Source organism: Furipterus horrens, unplaced genomic scaffold, assembly GCF_987537825.1.
Source record: "Furipterus horrens unplaced genomic scaffold, mFurHor1.1.pri manual_scaffold_1, whole genome shotgun sequence".
Taxonomy (NCBI): domain Eukaryota; kingdom Metazoa; phylum Chordata; class Mammalia; order Chiroptera; family Furipteridae; genus Furipterus; species Furipterus horrens.
Window position 1 is genome coordinate 22,512,981 of NW_028327171.1, and position 17,534 is coordinate 22,530,514.

Sequence of the window (17,534 nt, forward strand, 5' to 3'; positions counted from 1 at the left end):
TGAAAGGCTTAGGCCTAGGACCAATGAGTGACTGTCCCAAAGAAAGATTTTCATTCAATATAAAGAGAAACTCTCTAGTAATTAGAGGATGTCTGACATGAAATAAAGTTATCCCCAAAGCTCAGGGAGAGAGTAGTTTGAAGCAGAGATCCATGACCAACCCATCAAGGATGAATGTTCTGCACCATGGAAGGTTGAGTTAGAAGATATCTAACCCCCTTCACAAATCAGAAAATCTAAGTAAGCATTGGATTGGAAGAGAATCACTCTAATCAGCGCTTGAATGTTAAGTCCTAAATCTTAGGACTAATTTCCTAGTGCTGCCTCTTACCCAGGTACTATAACACTTCTTATTAACTACAACTTTTATCAGGCAAGAGTGTCTGAGAAACAAATTAAAATTTTTGTAGGGTGGTTAGAAAACAATTTGAAAACAAAAGAGAATTAATAGGCTGAATTTTAGTAGCCCTTTCCAAATAAACATGAACATAGTGCTCATATCATTCATTCCTAGGGAACAACCATATTCAATTACAAAACAATAAAATAGCACATTTAAAAATTAAAGAATTTACTCATCTTGTTCTAGTATCATTATCATCACCATCATTTAGTATTTACCCTAACATTTGTTTCAAAATTTATTCACTCAACAACTGTTTATTGTATGTCCGCTTTGTATATAATCCAAGCTAAATTTAGCCTTGCTAATATTATCCAAATTAATTGTTTTTTAAGTGATGAGCAACAAAAGTCACTTGATCAATTGACATTATGGTTTATCCAAGTAACTTTTAGTTTCAATTTATAGAAAGATTTTATTTCTTTATTTTTAGAGAGAGCAGATGGGAGGTAGAAAGAGAGGGAGAGAAACATCAACGTGCAAGAGAGACATCTATCAGTTTACACGCCCCCAACTGGGAAACTGGCCTGCAACCCAGGCATGTGCTCTGACTGGGAATTGAACTGGCAGCCTTTCAGGTTGTGGGACAGTGTCCAGCCTACTGAGCCACACCAGGGCTGGTTTTAATTTTTAAAAGTTATCTTTTTTTTTCTTACTGAAGGATAACAGAGCAATTATAAGCTCGCGTCCTACCAACCACCATAACATTTGAATTTGTCAAAGCTCTGGCCTGCATAGGCCCATAAACTAAAGCATATATGCACTAAGAACCTAAGTGAACTTAGGTAACATTATTGTAATACCAGGTACATCTGGTATACTCAGAGAATGGGGGTTGCAAATTAATTTTTTGACAGCTTAAATTTGTCCCATTAGTATTAACATTTTTATCTTAACCATTGGATTAAAATTTCTCTCTTTAAAATACATTTTCTACCTTCCTGCCTTATTAATACAATATCTTGAACAAAACTTAAATTTTTGTTTTTGGGGATTTTTGGTGACATGGGCTATTGTTGTGACTAATAGTTATGATGTCACTGTTCGTTAGTTTAGTGACATCCTTCATAGTTAGAGTGTGCAGAGCTCTTTATTTCTACACTAAAGGGCCACTAATGGTGATGCTTTTTGACTTTTTATTCTGGCTTTTTGTTAGAGTTTTTCTGTTAGTTTATTTCTTCCCTAATTCTCTCTCCTGTTACCCCATTGCCTGCTTTTGACTGTCCCATCCCTCCATTCTGATTAGCCCAGAAAACACATCCTTACACTTGTATGGGAAGAAATGAATGCAAGCTTTGAAGTAAGAAACACTTGAATTCAATAAAATGTGGCAGGGGCCGGGGGGGGGGGGGGGACAAACAAAAAGAAAAATAAATAAATAAACCCAAAATTTCTTTCCCCAAAAAAGAAACACCTGAATTCCAACCATGGCCCTGCCATTGAGAGTTGCTAGAAGGATTAATGAAGTGCCTATTACATATTTGTGTTTGAAAATTAGTACTAGGATTGGTTTTAAATAAGAAAGACCTGAACAGAATAAGTATTCCTGTGAATAAAGTATATGGACTTTGTAGCATTCCATGTTAGCTGACAGCCAAGGGCATTTTGTTGATCATTTCTTATGTCTGGATAGTTCAGAATGTTAATAACTAGTGTCTGGTTAAGTAAAATGTAGGTAAATATGTAACTGTTTTCTACCACCACTTTATACACTGAAATAATTTTATCATAATTAATTGTAGCATTTAGTATTAGTAAAAATATTTATTTACTGTAAGTATGTAAAATTATTTGCAACTTTTATTTTCTTTGTTTTCACCAAAAAGATGTCACTCTATTTTTCATTCATAATAAAAGAAGTGTGTGTTATTCATGTTTTCTAAAGGGTAAATGGAATGCCAGCCTTTTGTTAAGGAAATTATTTTCTCTGGAGTTAAAGGGATTTCCTTGGCAAAAGGTTGAGGTTGCGTTTAGTTTTGGAAACAGGCTGCTTCCTGGCTGTACAAAGTAAAACATATTTTTTAAAGAACCTTGAAAACTAAGAGATATTGAGTTGCTATTGAAAAATTGTGTGCAGTGGTTTATGTAGAAATTCTGAAATAGAAGCAGTTTTGTACTCTTATGCTTACACAGCCAGAGTACTTGATATAAAACTGAATATGTAAAACCATTTGTTAGACCTAAGTTATAATATTTTTATTTTTTCTAACTAAAGTCTCATATACTTTAAAATGAGCTTCTAAAATATTAGTATTTAAAACAAAAACATTTCCCCTTGATATTCTAGAAATTGTATTTGTAATTTAATGACTTCTTTCAGTCACTTCAGGGAATGGTTGTTACGTTAATGTTTACTATATAATCTATAAGTATGTTTATAAAGTTATTTAGATGTAATATTTCTGCATAATGTAGAAGGATGTGGTGATTTTTCAAAGCAAATCCAAATAAACAAAATGATACCTGTGTGTATACCACCTAAATAATAATGGTGCTAATTTAGATGCTTAGATTGTTTAATATTATTCTTCCAGTCAGAAAGAAAGGGCACATTCTATAACTTAATTTCTAATATTTTTGAAAGAATATCCTTTCTAGTGTTCTATGCAGACATTTACAAGTAATATGGCTATTTTGTTCCTTATGATTCCATGATTTAGCAATGCTTAAGCTATACCCTCTTTGAAATACTGGCATTTTCTCCATTTTTCTTGAGTATTAGAATCGGTTTCTTATATTTTGTAAATATCAGTGTGGATTTTGGTGAGCCTTGTAGAATTCCCATTAGTACTTATTAATCTTTAGCCCTTACCTGGGACTCTATTCAGGCACTTGTTTATCGATTTATAGTGAAGCATATGCTGATGAATGTGGCCTTACTTTCAAAGAATCATGAACATTAGTTAATAATAGATTGGATAGTTTATTCATTAGTGAAGCTAGTTAATCTTGTCACCAAGTTATTTAAAAGAAGTAACAAAAGGTTGTCAAAGGACCCATTAATTGCAAACAGCTCATTCAGAAATTAAAAAATCCATTTAATTATAGACAGGAGTAGTCAGATAAGTTATAGGATACAAAGTCCATTCTTGGTTACACGATGCTCAACTCCATATCTCTTAGATTTTTTTTTTAATGTTTCCCAGTTTTATTGAGAAATAACTGGCATGTTTCATATATGAATTTAAGGCACACAGCATGATTGTTTGATTTACCACAATAGGTTCAGCTAACATCCATAACTGTTTGTACCTTTTTGACCATCTTCTTTCAATTCTATCTCCCCCCACCCTCCACATTTAGTTTTTAATATAAGTAATTATTTGCCAAGGGAATAAACAGAAGCAGTTCAATAAAATAGTGTATGTAATGAACTAAAAATTTCAAGTAAATCGCATTAAGAAATAATATTAATAAAATATTATCCCACTCTTAGAGAAGGGATTCATTTTTTTATTAATAATGTACCCACTTTTTGAAATAGAGTATTTACATCATCCATCCAAAGATTTTATGTTATAAACAACCAAGCAAAACTAGACTCCTAGGAAAGTAAATAAAGCCCAGGTACATTGTTGACCTAATTATTCACAATCAAATTTTCTAAGTGGAGCCTTTGGCTGGAAAGAGAGGAGGTAGAATGGAGATGGAGAGCTGAGTGTGCATTAGTTGATATTGTGGCATTGCCAAGTCCTAGTGATGTTTTGTAAAGACTTTATTTTTTGAGGTGGATTTTGCGTTTTTAATTTCCTCAATGTTTTTAAGAAAAATCTAGAGTAAGTCGCGGGTTTGGACATTTTTACTGAAGTACATGTTCCCACATGATTATACCTAAGGCACAATCCTTTGCAATAGTTAGTGACTCCAAATGGCTTTCTATGTCAGTCCATCCTCCGGGAACTTGCTTCCTCAGTGTGAGGAGCAGGCAGGCCACCGTGATAACTGTCCCTCAGCCAGTGAATAGGGCTTCCTAAAGTGGGAAAGGGGTTGGATTAAATGCATCAAAACTCTCTGGAACTCAAAAGAGGTAAAAGACCTGTACTCTAAAAATCACGTAACATTGAAAAAAGAAATTAAGGAAGATACAAATAAATGGAAGCAAATACCAAGTTCTTGGATGGGAAGAATCAACATCATCAAAATGGCCATACTACCCAAAGCAATTTACAGCTTCAATTCAATCCCTATTAAAATACCAATGACACAGTTCACATACCTAGAACAAATACTTCAAAAATTCATATGGAACCAAAAGTGACCCTGAATAGCCAAAGCAATCTTGAGACAGAAGAACACAGCAGGAGGAATCACAATACCAGACATCAAACAATACTACAAAGCCACTGTGATCAAAACAGTCTGGAACTGGCATAAAAACAGACATATAGATCAATGGAACAGAATAGAGAGTCCAGAAATAAATCCAGGACTATGTGGTCAACTAATATTTGATAAAGGAGGAAGGAATATAAAATGGAATGAGAAGAGCCTCTTTAACAAATGGTGCTGGGAGAACTGGACAGGGATGTGCAAAAAAATGAAACTAGACCACCAACTTAAACCACACATGAGAATAAACTCAAGATGGATCAAACACTTAAATGTAAGCCGTGACACCATAAAAGTCCTAGAGGAAAACATAGGCAGGAAAATTTCAGATATCCCATGTAGCAACATTTTCACGGATACATCTCCTAAGGTAAGAGAAATAAAGGAAAAAATAAACAAATGGGACTACTAAAGAGTTTAAGAAAACATCAGCAAGATGAAAAGGGAACCAACAATATGGGAAAACATATTTGCCAATGATATCTCAGACAAGGGACTGATCTCCAAAATATATAAAGAGTTCATATGGCTCAACATCAAGAAAACAGACAACCCAATTAAAAAATGGGCAAAAGACCTGAACAAACACTTCTCCAAAGAGAATATACAGACGGTTCATAGACAGATGAAAAAATGCTCAACATCACTAGCCATCAGAGAGATGCAAATAAAAATCACAATGAAATATCACTTTACTGGTCAGAATGGCCATCATCAACAAATCAACAAACAACAAGTGCTGGCGAGGATGTGGAGAAACGGGAACCCTACTGCACTATTGGTGGGAATGCAGACTGGGGCAGCCACTATGGAAAACAGTATGGAATTACCTCAAAAAATTAAAAATGGAACTGCCTTTTGAACCAGCGATTCCACTGCTAGGATTATACCCCAAAAATCCTAAAACACGAATTCAAAACAACTTATGCACCCCTATGTTCATAGCAGCACTGTTTATAATAACTAAGTGCTGGAAACAGCTTAAGTGCCCATCTGTAGATGAGTGGATCAAAAAACTGTGGTACATTTACACAATGGAATACTATGCAGCAGAGAGAAAGAAGGAACTCCTATCATTTGCAACAACATGGATGGAACCAGAGAGAATTATGCTTAGTGAAATAAGCCAGGCAAAGAAAGAAAAACACCATATGATATCACCTAATACAGGAGACTAAAGAACAACACAAACGAATGAACTAAATAGAACAAGGAGCAGAATAACAGTTAATAGGGGGGTGGGGGGGAGGGAAAGAAGGGGGATAAGAAGGAAAGGGTTTAGTCAAGGAACGTTTATAAATGACTCATGGACATGGACAATGGGGAGGGATATGATTGTGGGAGAAGGGGTGGGCTGGGTAGGGGGGAGCAATGGGGAAAAAATGGGACTACTGTAATTGAAAAAACAAAAAATAAAAAAATAAAAAAAAAAAAAAACTCTCTGGAACTCGGAGTTTGTGAGTCTGGAACCTAAAAGACTGAAGACCTATTCAAATTCTTCATGTCTAAATCTTTTCATTCCAACATAGACGGTCATTTTTAACCATACATCAAGTGAATTTGTTCTGAACTTCCAGGTATAAGAAATGACACACTTTTATTACTACTTTTACATCAAATTAATTCAAGCTCTAATCTCCCACCCTAAGCCAGGAGGTGAGAAATTTAATTTCAGTAGTTTTCAGTGCGCTCCTTTCTAGGAATTCGTAGACATCATGTGAACTGAGAAGTTAGGGACCAGGCTCCGCATTGCCACCCCACTGTGGTCACTGCTGACATTCTCGCAGTGGGAGGGCTCCCTCTGAAGTCAGGTGGCTCCGTGTCCTTCCAGTGGTGGCAGGCAAGGGCTGCAGAAGCCACCGCTACTGCTGCTAAGGCCTCCGACAGTCAACCACCTGCTGTGTCTGGGCCCCTCGGCAGGCCTGGGGGCATGGGCCGGTCTTCTCCCTCTCAAGTGGACTGATGGATGGAAATTCCTCAGCTCTGGCTTCCATCCTTCCTCAACCTCCAACCCCATCCCCATACCAGAAAGATTCCTGTTCCTTTTAATCTTTAGGACTCGTAGAGGAGGCCTAACAACCAAAAAAAGTTTACATCCTCCCTGAAGGACAGGGGAGTTGGCAGTGGGACGGGTTGTGAGCTAGTTGATGTGGTCCTGGGAAGTCAGATTTTGAGAAATGCGACGTGGATCTTTCTTTCCTGCAATGGGGTTACGGAACTGCTTTCTTTCCATCCCAGTTGGTTCATAGCAGCAAATAACAAAAATCCTAAGGAGTGTTCTTCTTCATAATACCCTATTACTCCTCTATGTGTAATCGCCGTGATCGGGCGACAGGCTCATTCATCCGGTATGGACTGAGTCCTGCAATACGCAAAGCACTTCGCTGGGCTTTGGAGCTGCAGCAGGAGCGAGGGAGACGTAGTGCTGTGCCCTCGGAGATTACAGTGTAGTGGGGACATCAGGAAGTAAAGCAGAACAAATCGCTGTGCATTGTGATGAGAGCTGCCACAGGGCCGGCGCAGGTGCGAGGGACTAATTCAGGCAGTATTTGAAGAAAGCCTCTGAGATGGTTGGTGTGTTTCAGCGGAGGTGTGAAGGCTGGGAAGGAGTTAGCCATGCAGTCACTGGGGAGTCCCTTTCCAGGTGGGCTTGGCTAGGGGCAGGAGCAGCGGGCCCTGGACAAGGTAGAGCTCAGCCATTCCGAGGAACGGAAAGTGGGTCAGTGTCATTTGAGCCCAATGGGGGATGAAGAACTGGAAAAGAAACGCACCACCAGGAGAGGGAGGCAGGGGAGGGAGGCTGGAGCCATCAGGACATTGGAGACCACGGTGAGGAGGTTGAATTTCAGGCCCCTGGGAGGTTTTAAGTAAGGGAATGGTGGGGTTTGATCTAAATTTTAAACATCACTCTGCTGAGTGGAGAATGGGTTCAAGGGAAAAGACGTGCTCAGATTTATACGAGTTAGCACATCTGCCGTGTATGGGCAACTCCGTAGATTAGAAGGAACTCTCTTGTCACTTGCTCCCTGCCTTCCCACTACTGCAGTCCGCTTGCCTCCTCGGAACCCAAGGTGGGTGTGGCGACCTGGGAAGAGAAGGGAAGGAGCTGGTTCAGGGTTGAAGGGAAAACATCACCTCTGCCTCTTGCCTCTTGGGGTCAGAAATAAGAAACTGGCATTTTGCCAGCCATTTCCAGTTATTCAGGCTGGATCCAGCTTCTGATATTTATGTTCTTTTGGAAAAAAATAATAATAGTTGTCTTCCCTATTAAGTCAAATTAACAAATATCTATTTGAAGTCTATTATATTTAAGTTACTATATGAGCTCTTTCAGGATATCATGAAATGTCATAATTTTATTATTGGACCAAACTCTTCTTATATTAACTGCAATTTCAAACATGAATTATGCACTTAGTTTACAAATGTGTATAAGAATGTTTATAAATTAACTACCCATAATAACCTTAAGATGCAGGTATTATTATTATATGCATTTTACAGAAAAGGAAACTTAGGCACAGAGAGTCTAAATAAATACAACTCATAACCAGGATTTAAACCATACTATCTGTCTTTAAAATCAGTTCTCTTAAGTCCTATACTTTGTTTCCTCTTCATTTAAAAATTCTATTAAAGAGAAGAATGGACTCGTTCTACCATTTTTGTTTTTGTTTTTGTTTTTTACTCTAAATTCCAAATTCACTCACTTGGCCCACATAGAGAAATTCTATAGCACTGCCACATGGTCTGGACATGAGTATCAAATGCTGATGGTGACTTTTGTTTGTTTCACAGGATCATTGGGACTTTGCAGAACTCCCCTGAATTTTCAAAAGCCTTTCACTGCCCCAAGAATTCATACATGAATCCTGAAAAAAAGTGCCGAGTTTGGTGATTTTCGGAAGAAGTGGTGCCGCCCCTGGCTAGACTTGTCAACACCACAGAAATGGGGAATTCCATCCAAAAGAATGGGCCGCGGAGATCCCTGGTATTACATGGGGATCGTTAACAGAGATGAGAGCATCAAAATAAAAATGAAATTAGGTTCTTCTGGAAAAAGATGTGGAGGGTGGAGGGCATCTAATGTCTATCCAGTCAGTCACTTCTCACTGTACAAATAATGCTTAATCTCCCAAGATAGTATTACCATTCACTTCTGTTTCTCATATGACCTGCCAGTTCGATGTTGTCTCTTGAAAACAGTATTAACCATTATGTAGAGCAGGGTTTCTAATCAGAGGGAGAAAGAAGAGGTTGAAGAAGACAGTTAGCACCAAAAGCACATCAATGACATGAGTTAAAAACACGTTGCCGAAATACTTAATTTTACTTTTATTTTAACATTTATGCTCCTTCAAATTTCTTCCAAAGAATTCTCATACATACTGGGGCCTTGGGACTTACATAGTTTTAAACTAATGTTTCCAGTCATCAGTTATTCATTCTGAGATCACTTTATTTTGAGCCCTTAAGGCTAAAATGAATGTCTAAAACTCTTCTTTGTTGTACCTGTTTGGACTGATATTGATATTCTTAAGGCTCCCTGCAATTTTTTAAGCAATTTCTTGTTCTCTCTCTCTCTCTCTCTCTCTCTCTCTCTCTCTCTCTCTCAACTTGGTCTTTTTAAGAGATTTGTAGTAATGTATAAATAATAATTTTTATATTTAATTGTTAACTACATTTATGACTAAGTAATTGTTATTATAAGTAATCATTGAATATTGAAGTTTCAGACCGAGATAAATAGTTATGAACCAAGGTCTGTAAAGTGATGTACAGATGAACATTTGAGACTTTTTAAACTTATAAATCATATTGATGAAAAGCTTTAAGTACAAACTTTGGGTTAAATTGCCATTGGACAGTTGTCTAAAGATATATAAGACTTGTAGTTTACAAGCAGGATTTCCAAAATTAAATCTGTCCCTAAGGTGGCTATAATAAAAGGGCAAAACTGCATCTGTGTAGCTGTGCATCTCCTTGTCTTTTCAGATTTGTCATCCGATGAAAATATTTTGATAATAAATTAAAATTGTGATCTCATTACTCACTAAGGTTGTCATTCCAGCCATCTAGCTTGGGAAAGTGTTTGTTTGTTTGTTTTTAGTTTATTTATTTTTATTGTTTTTCTATTTCAGTTGTTCCACTTTTTCCCCCATTGCTCCCCCCAACCCAGCCCACCCTTTCTCCCATAGTGAATCCCCACCTCATTGTATATGTCCATGGGTTATACTAGTTCCTTTACTACAGCATTTTTTTAATGGACTTGTGCGCCTCCACCTCCAATAGACCTGCTTCTAAACTTCTAACTTGCATAGAGTTCTGGAAAGGGACTGTTAATCCCGAGAGGAACTCAATGTGTGAGACCTTTGAGTTCTTCTCTTTTCCTGGTCTGTTCACTACTTTAGTTCATTCCATTATTTGATTAATATTTTACAAAAGAGGTGCACTTTCCCAATCTTTACTTTTCCTAACAAAACATGAGTGAGAATTTCATGTTTTTTTCTGCTTGTTGGTTGTCCTGCTTCTTGAAAAATGCCCATTTACAGTTTCTAAAGTATTTTTGAAATACAACATATATACAAACATTCCATAAAGCATAAGTGTACAGTTCAATGAACTTTCTCCAACTGAACACAGCCCTGTAATCAGCTCCTATAAGAAACAAAACATTACCAGCTACCTAGAAACCCCTCCTCCCAACCATCACCTTACTCCGCCAAGGACAACTACTGCCCTCACTTCTAATATCACTCGTTAGTTTTGCCTGTTTTTGTCCGCTATGTAAATAGAATCAATCAGCATTTATTCTTTTGTGTCTGGCTTCCCTCATGCAGCATTACATTTGTGAGATTCATTTGATGCATTTGATTGTGGATCCTACCTTCTCATTGCTGAATGATATTCTAGTGTGTGACTTCACTACAGTTCATCCATGTCATTGTTGATAGGCACTTGCTAAGTTCCCAGTTTGGGATTGTTATGAACATGCTTGCATATTACTAGAGATTTAATCGTTTCATTTCCATAAGTCTTCCTAAAGTTAAAATGAATATTGAACACATAGTTTCACACTAACCATGGATAGATACACTTATGCCTTTTTCCTTCATCACTACCACCGTCATCACTGATCATTTAAAATATACTTATATAGATATTTTCTTAAACTGAAAACACTTATAAATAATATTAGAATCGAAGCAACAGGAACATCCAGCTCTGAAGAGAACAACTATCTTTGAATCACTTTGTTTCTATCTTGTCAGAGCAACTGAAGAACCTGAAATGATGAATGACTAGTATGAATAGTAAAGACATTACACTTGCCACTGCTAGCTCTTTAAAAATGTAAGGCTTCTATATATATATGGAAGGATTTTGAGTGACATTTTTGGTGGTGGCGGGAGGGACATGGGGAACCTTACCAGTTCCTCAATCTCCTTTCTCTAGAAATAGCAGATTTTCTAAGGCAAAGGAACCAACCAGAGTCAGAAGACCAATACCTCCCCATCCCCCATGATTAATTATACATGGTACTGTTGTTAAGTTTATTGGGACTTATGGTCTCTCTCAGCCTCTCCCAATTATCTGGAGTTGTTCCTTCAGATAAGATCCATCTGTAATTTCACACATAAATCCAGTTGTACCATGGCTGACTCCTGGTCAAATATAGACTCTAAAAGCTGAGACACTAAGGGTTGGGAGCCTCTGTAATTCTGGGATAAGGATAGGAATTCTCTGGAGCACCCTTGGTAAGGAGTCTGCCTCTGCTGCAATGCCCATGTGGATTCTAAGTGTAAGGTGGAAAGATTGCTATGCTGGGAGAATATTTCTTTCTTATTCTGATCCTATTTTGGAACTAATGGCAAGGTGACCATGGGCATTAGATCTGTTTCCTTGGGCCTATGATTTTCCTACCTGAAATAATAGGGAATTAGATCCCATCAGTATTTCTCAGCAAGTGAAGGAGACTATCTCCAGCGCTGCCTTGTAATCTCTCCAGTTAGGAACCAATGGGCAAGATAATTTCAAAACTCCTATGTAAGTGCCTGAATCTAATTAGACCACATTATATATTAAAGCTTTACTGAGTTAGGGTCTGTGCTGTTCTTACAGTTTTCTGAAAAGCCTTAATCATTCCTGTTGTCACAGATGGAGTTCTCAAAGTAGAAGATAATTTAGAAATAAGATTCCCCCCTGTCAAAGGTAGAAAATCAGAAAATTTTATCAGGTTCCAATCTCAAAAATACAGAATGAGAAACAAACATTCGCCCCGGCTTGTGTGGCTCAGTGGGTTTGAGTGTCGACCTGCAAACTGAAAGGTCAATGAATGGTTCAACTCCTGGTCAGAGCACATGCCTGGGTTGCAGGCCAGGTACCAGTTGGGGTCATGTGAGTAAAACGCAATTGATCAGTGTTTCTCTTGCACATGGATATTTCTCTCCCTCTCTTTCTCCCTCCCTTCCCCCTCTCTAAAAATAAATAAAACTATTTTAAAAACATTTTTAATATTATTGTTTGTATGCCTAGTAAGTCCTATTCTGGTCTCCCTCCCCCCCCCCACTCCCCATCCCCATGTAAACTTTTACAACATTTATGTCCTGAAAACTGTTAAGGCCAAATAAAGCTTTTCTCAAGTAATCTTATACATCCTGCTAGCTCCAAATCAAATTTTCTTAAATTGAATAATATTAACTATTTTACAAATATTTTCTCATTTTTACCAACCCATTCTTTTAGAGATACCATAGTTTTCTGATCTGATTTCTTTTCAAAAGTTCAATGAGAAGGTTGCCAAATGCTGAAGGGAATCACAGGCATAATCAGATAACTTGGGCAGAAACCAAGTGTTTCTGTGCACTGCCCCTGGACAGAGGAACTTGACTTTTTGTTAAGGAGCCACAAGTAACTGGTGTCAAAGTGGCACACATTTATTACATTCTCATCTTTTCTTTAATAATGTTGTCTTAATTTCAACACCTTGTATTTTAGATTTCCTCTAAAACAGTGAGAAACACTACTGTCATTTTCAACCTTATAGCCAAACTACTATGCCCTGTGTTGCCATTTGACAAAGCAGACCTTCTAGGTTGTGTGAGAGAAGTCTAGCAGAAAAATCAGCATTGGCTCTGTAGGAAATGATGGGCTCTTGGCTTGGGCACCGTAGAAAGACTAGGCAGTCTGGTCATTTGACTAATTTTTATATTTCTATATTTTTTTCTACCCAGAAACCAACAATAATTTTTTCAGGTATCAGCCATTTTAACCGTTGATTCTACTTCTTTAAACCTATGTGGTGTCATTCTGATCTGATCATCTCAAATTAAAATGCATCCTAAAAGCTTAGTCTATGTCCAGGAAGAGAAAATGGGGTCTAATACCAATACCTGGGTTATCATTACCTTGGTGTAAAACTCAACACACATGTTATCAATGTCCTGTCCCCCAAAATACAGCATCAAATATGTAATGCTAAAATGTTTATTGCAGTTTGATCTACAATATCAAAGAAATGAGGAGAAAAACTACAGCAGAAGACACATTTGTTCAAAGAAAATATGAAAGGAATGCAATGTTGGATATGTATTATGATTTGAATTATGTTAAGATATTATTACAGAGAAAGAGAGTTGAAAAATATATGCCAAAATTTAATAGGGAATATCTGTGAGTGGTGGTATATAGGTGATTTTTAATCCCTTTATTCCCCTGCATTTTAAATATTTCTATAAGCTAAAACATTATATTTTGAAAATCATCTAAAAATGTTATTTTGAAAAGAGGAGGAAGTAAGGGAGAAAAGATGGAATGAAGGGGAATGAGAGGGAACTTGACCAAGAAATTGAAACATAATTCCACTGAATTTAAGATGTGTTCATTTATTTAAGAAGCTATTCAGTTTGGTGGCGTTTGGTCAGCAGCTCTCCCCTCCACCCCTCTCAACAGGCCAGATCTCAGTTTTAGGAGGTGGCTGTGATACACACTGCTTAACGCAGGGCAGGGGAGTGTGGTGCACCTCCTGCTGACCGTGCTTAAATGGTTCTGTGAGGACAAAGCATGTGCTCTAGAGGTTTTGCGTTTTTTTTCCTGAATATGCTAAAGGGTCAACGGATCTGGCCACACTAGCCCACCTGGTCTCCCTCCATAACAAAACCCTAGCATATTTAGCAAATACTAAGGTTAAGGATACAGCCTGTAACTGTGAAACAGAAGCCAGTAAATTACAGTGATCAGACTTAAATGTTACATCTGGTATGCACTGTGATTTACCTTGGGCTCAGACACTAAAATTTAGAGGTTGAGCACAGAGGACGCAGCGGGACACAGCTGGTCCCAGGGGACTCACTGCTTATATGTGCTGATTTTTCACTTTGGTTGCAAATGTGAAAATCAGACTTGCTCTGATTTAGCCAGAACTGAGGGTTTGTTGAGTCACACTACAAACGTGGGCATTTGTGAGTAAGGGCCTTCTTTCCATGTATCGACTTGACTGTTGCAGACTAGCTTTCTCCAAAAGAAAGCCATGATGGTCAACCACACATAGGCTCAGATTCTCTACTTCTTTCCCAGGGAAGGAAACATGCCTACCCCTGTGGATAGGGGAGGAAAAAGTTATGATCATTGATTCCCTATGGAGTTTTCCAAAAGAAGAAAAACAGTATTCCTAGAACAGAAAGGTTAAAAAAAAAAAAGAAAAAATGCAGATGTCTTCACACCAGTAATACTAGATACTTCTTAAATTCTTTGCAAAACATCTCAGTTTGGATTACATTGTACATTTTAAATTTTTAAAAGGTTTTATTTATTTACTTTCAGAGAGAGGGGAAGGGAGGGAGAAAGAGAGGGAGAGAAACATCAATGTGAGAGAGAAGCATTTGTTGGCTGCCTCTCACATATCCTTAGCCAGGAACCTGGCCTGCAATCCAAGCATGTACCCTGCCTGGGAATCAAACCAGCGACCTTTCAGTTCACAGACTGGTGCTCAGTCCACTGAGCCACACCAGCCAGGGCCATGCATATTAATTTTTTAATGTGTCAACTTTAATTTTGTGTAACTAATATGAAGACATTATACATTTTAGTTAGATTTAGTGTTTAAGAATTTATTAAAATTATTAATAAAAAAGAGTGCGAAGGAAAAGAAATAATGCTTATTTTTATTGTGAGTGAGGCACATAATTTAGGTTGTTTGTATAAAGTTTCCATTTAATATAACTAAACTATGAGTTAATAATCCTGGTTTTACAGATGGTGAATTTGCATTTCACAGAGGTTTACTGATTTGTCTAAATTGACACAATAAATGACAAGGCCAGGGACCAAACCAAAGTATGTTAAAGTCCAAAACCTACATAAATTTACCATCAAAATTCTCTATATAAAATGCATTTTAGATCAACTTATTTGTAAGTAAACTTCAAAAACTGAATGAAAAACAACACATTTTCCAATTACTTTTATTACTTTACATAAACCTTTGTTATTTCTTATTTGTAAAAGAACATTAAACATATTAAAAGACTATATTAGTAAACATTTATGTTCAAGGTACTATATTAGAAGAAAAATAATAGCTCAAAAAGAAAAAGAAAAAAGGAAAACAAGATAAAGTAATATTCTTTGGTTTGTCTCTACACTTACCTAGTACATCTGTTCACTTATTCTTCATGAAAACATCAGGTACCTTTTGTGTGTAATGTACAATATCACACGTTAAAGGGCCATTTAGAAGATTAGTTTCTATTGGATCCACTAGAAGATAAAAACAAATGAAAACCACTGGCCTTTAAATATAGTAGAGACATTAAAAATACACAAATAAATGTAGCTGAATGTGAGATGTGCCAAGAGATATAAGAAAAAATTGAAAATTCAGAAGAATTTTGTTTCCTCGCAGGCCAAAGACATTCTACAGGAAGTAACACTTAAGTAGCATTTGACAGTATGAATGGGATTTTGACAATCAGAGAAGGAGACAAGGAAGTATTTTGGCCAAGTATCTCCTAGTCAAAATTAGGCAACAGAGTAAGAACTGCACAATTACTCTATGTAGCAATGCTAGCTCTGAAAAATAGCAAAGGGAGTATACACTCCAATACTGCTGACAGTTACCCGCACTTGGCTCCTTGACATGTCTTGGACCCAAGGACAGTGTTCTTTATCTATTTAAGTATTTTATGCTATTGCCAATGTTTATTCATTATCATTCTCCTTTGAAAGAAATCCTGTGCATTTCTTGCATTTCTTAGAAGTTGTGTGATGAGGATAACATTCATCTTTTTCTGGGAATTTAGAATTCTACTCTGATTCCAGTCCTACTGCTAAATAATTGCCCAGAAAAAATAACTAGTTTCTGCATTTCTGTTGTTGCGTAATTAAAATCAGAATTAGGATCAAGCCCTCCTGAAACTCAGAAGGCAGGCAGATGGGATGTTTTGCAAATCAAACTCCTTGGAGATGGTGAAAGAGACCTTCACGCAGAGGAACTAGGGCACAGTGTCATGCAAAAATTTGAATCCAGAGAGAGCCAGATAGACTCGGGAACACCCAAGGCCAAAGCGCTGCTACACGGCAAGTATTTGGCTCCTCTAAGCCTCAATTTCCTCCTCTTTGTAATGGCCATAATCGCATATACCTCTCTAGGAAGGATGGTGTATCAGTTGCCAAAAAATTATATTTTGGACTGTGTTGAAATTTAATATCTTGATCATTACCTCTGACTTTTCCTTGACATTAAGTAAGCCTGTGGTCTTTAAAGAAACAGGCAGTTTTGACTAAAAGACTAGAATTTTTTTTTTACTATATTGACTTCTTTGTTGCTCTAGGTGAGTCACTTACTTGATCTCTTTAAATCATTTTTCTCACTACACACTCTTGAAACAGAAAAGACAGAAAACATGCAGTCCTTTAAGTAGCAGAGGATTTCTTCAATAGTAAAAAAAGCAAAAACTATAATACACTCAAGACAAGACTAAAATTTTGAGAAAAGTGATAGTTTGGGGGCAAATAGTTTATGCAAGTATCTTCACTTTGCTCAGAAAAATGTCTTTGGCCCAGAGACCTTGGGAAAGCTATTTCATGCCTGCGAAACTTAGCTTGCTCAGAAGTAAAGTATAAAAAATGTAGATACACTTTTGTCATTTAGGTAAGCGATAGGTTGAATACCACACACACACCCCTCAAAAAGGTTTGTATCCTAATTTCCAGAACTTGTGTATATGTTAGGGTACATTTCAAAGGGGGATTACAGATTGCAAATGGAATTAAGGTTGCTGATCAGCTGACCTCAAGAAAGTGAGGTTGTCCTAGGTTATCCAGGCAGTCCCAGTGTAATCATTAGCGTTCTCAACAATGCAGAGAGGCAGAAGGGGTTAGGGTGATGTGATAGAGAACCAGCTGTGGATCCCTGTGAAGGTGAAGAGTGTCACAAGGAGGGCAGACAGCCTCTAGAATCTGGAGAAGAAAAGGGAACAGATTCTGCCCTTGAGCTTCCAGGAGAAACACAGCCCTACCTATGCCCCCGGGAGATTCCAGTCAGATTCCTGACCTACAGAACTATCAAATAATAAATTTGTGTTTCAAGCCACTGAGTTTGTAGTAATTTCTTACAGCAGCTATAGAAAATATACACTATAAGTAAATATTCATAATATTTCATAATTATCTAAGCTTAGATATCTTCTGATGGAAAAATATACATGTAACTATAAAACTTGGTCAAAAACATTTATTCATCACTTATCTGTTGTTAAATAATGGAGTATATAGATACAACATCAGTTTGGGGCAACTAGAT

General features: G+C 37.2%; 1 protein-coding gene across 1 annotated transcript in view; it reads left to right on the top strand.

Moving 5' to 3' along the window:
- The window catches only part of MME (membrane metalloendopeptidase), an 86,713-nt gene extending 77,938 nt beyond the window's left edge, over positions 1 to 8,775 (top strand). The window contains exon 23 of the mRNA XM_090273040.1: positions 8,531 to 8,775. Coding sequence (XP_090129166.1) covers positions 8,531 to 8,630 — 100 coding nt within the window. The 3' untranslated portion in view covers positions 8,631 to 8,775. The remainder of the gene's footprint in view (positions 1 to 8,530) is intronic.
- Positions 8,776 to 17,534: the final 8,759 nt, after the last annotated feature.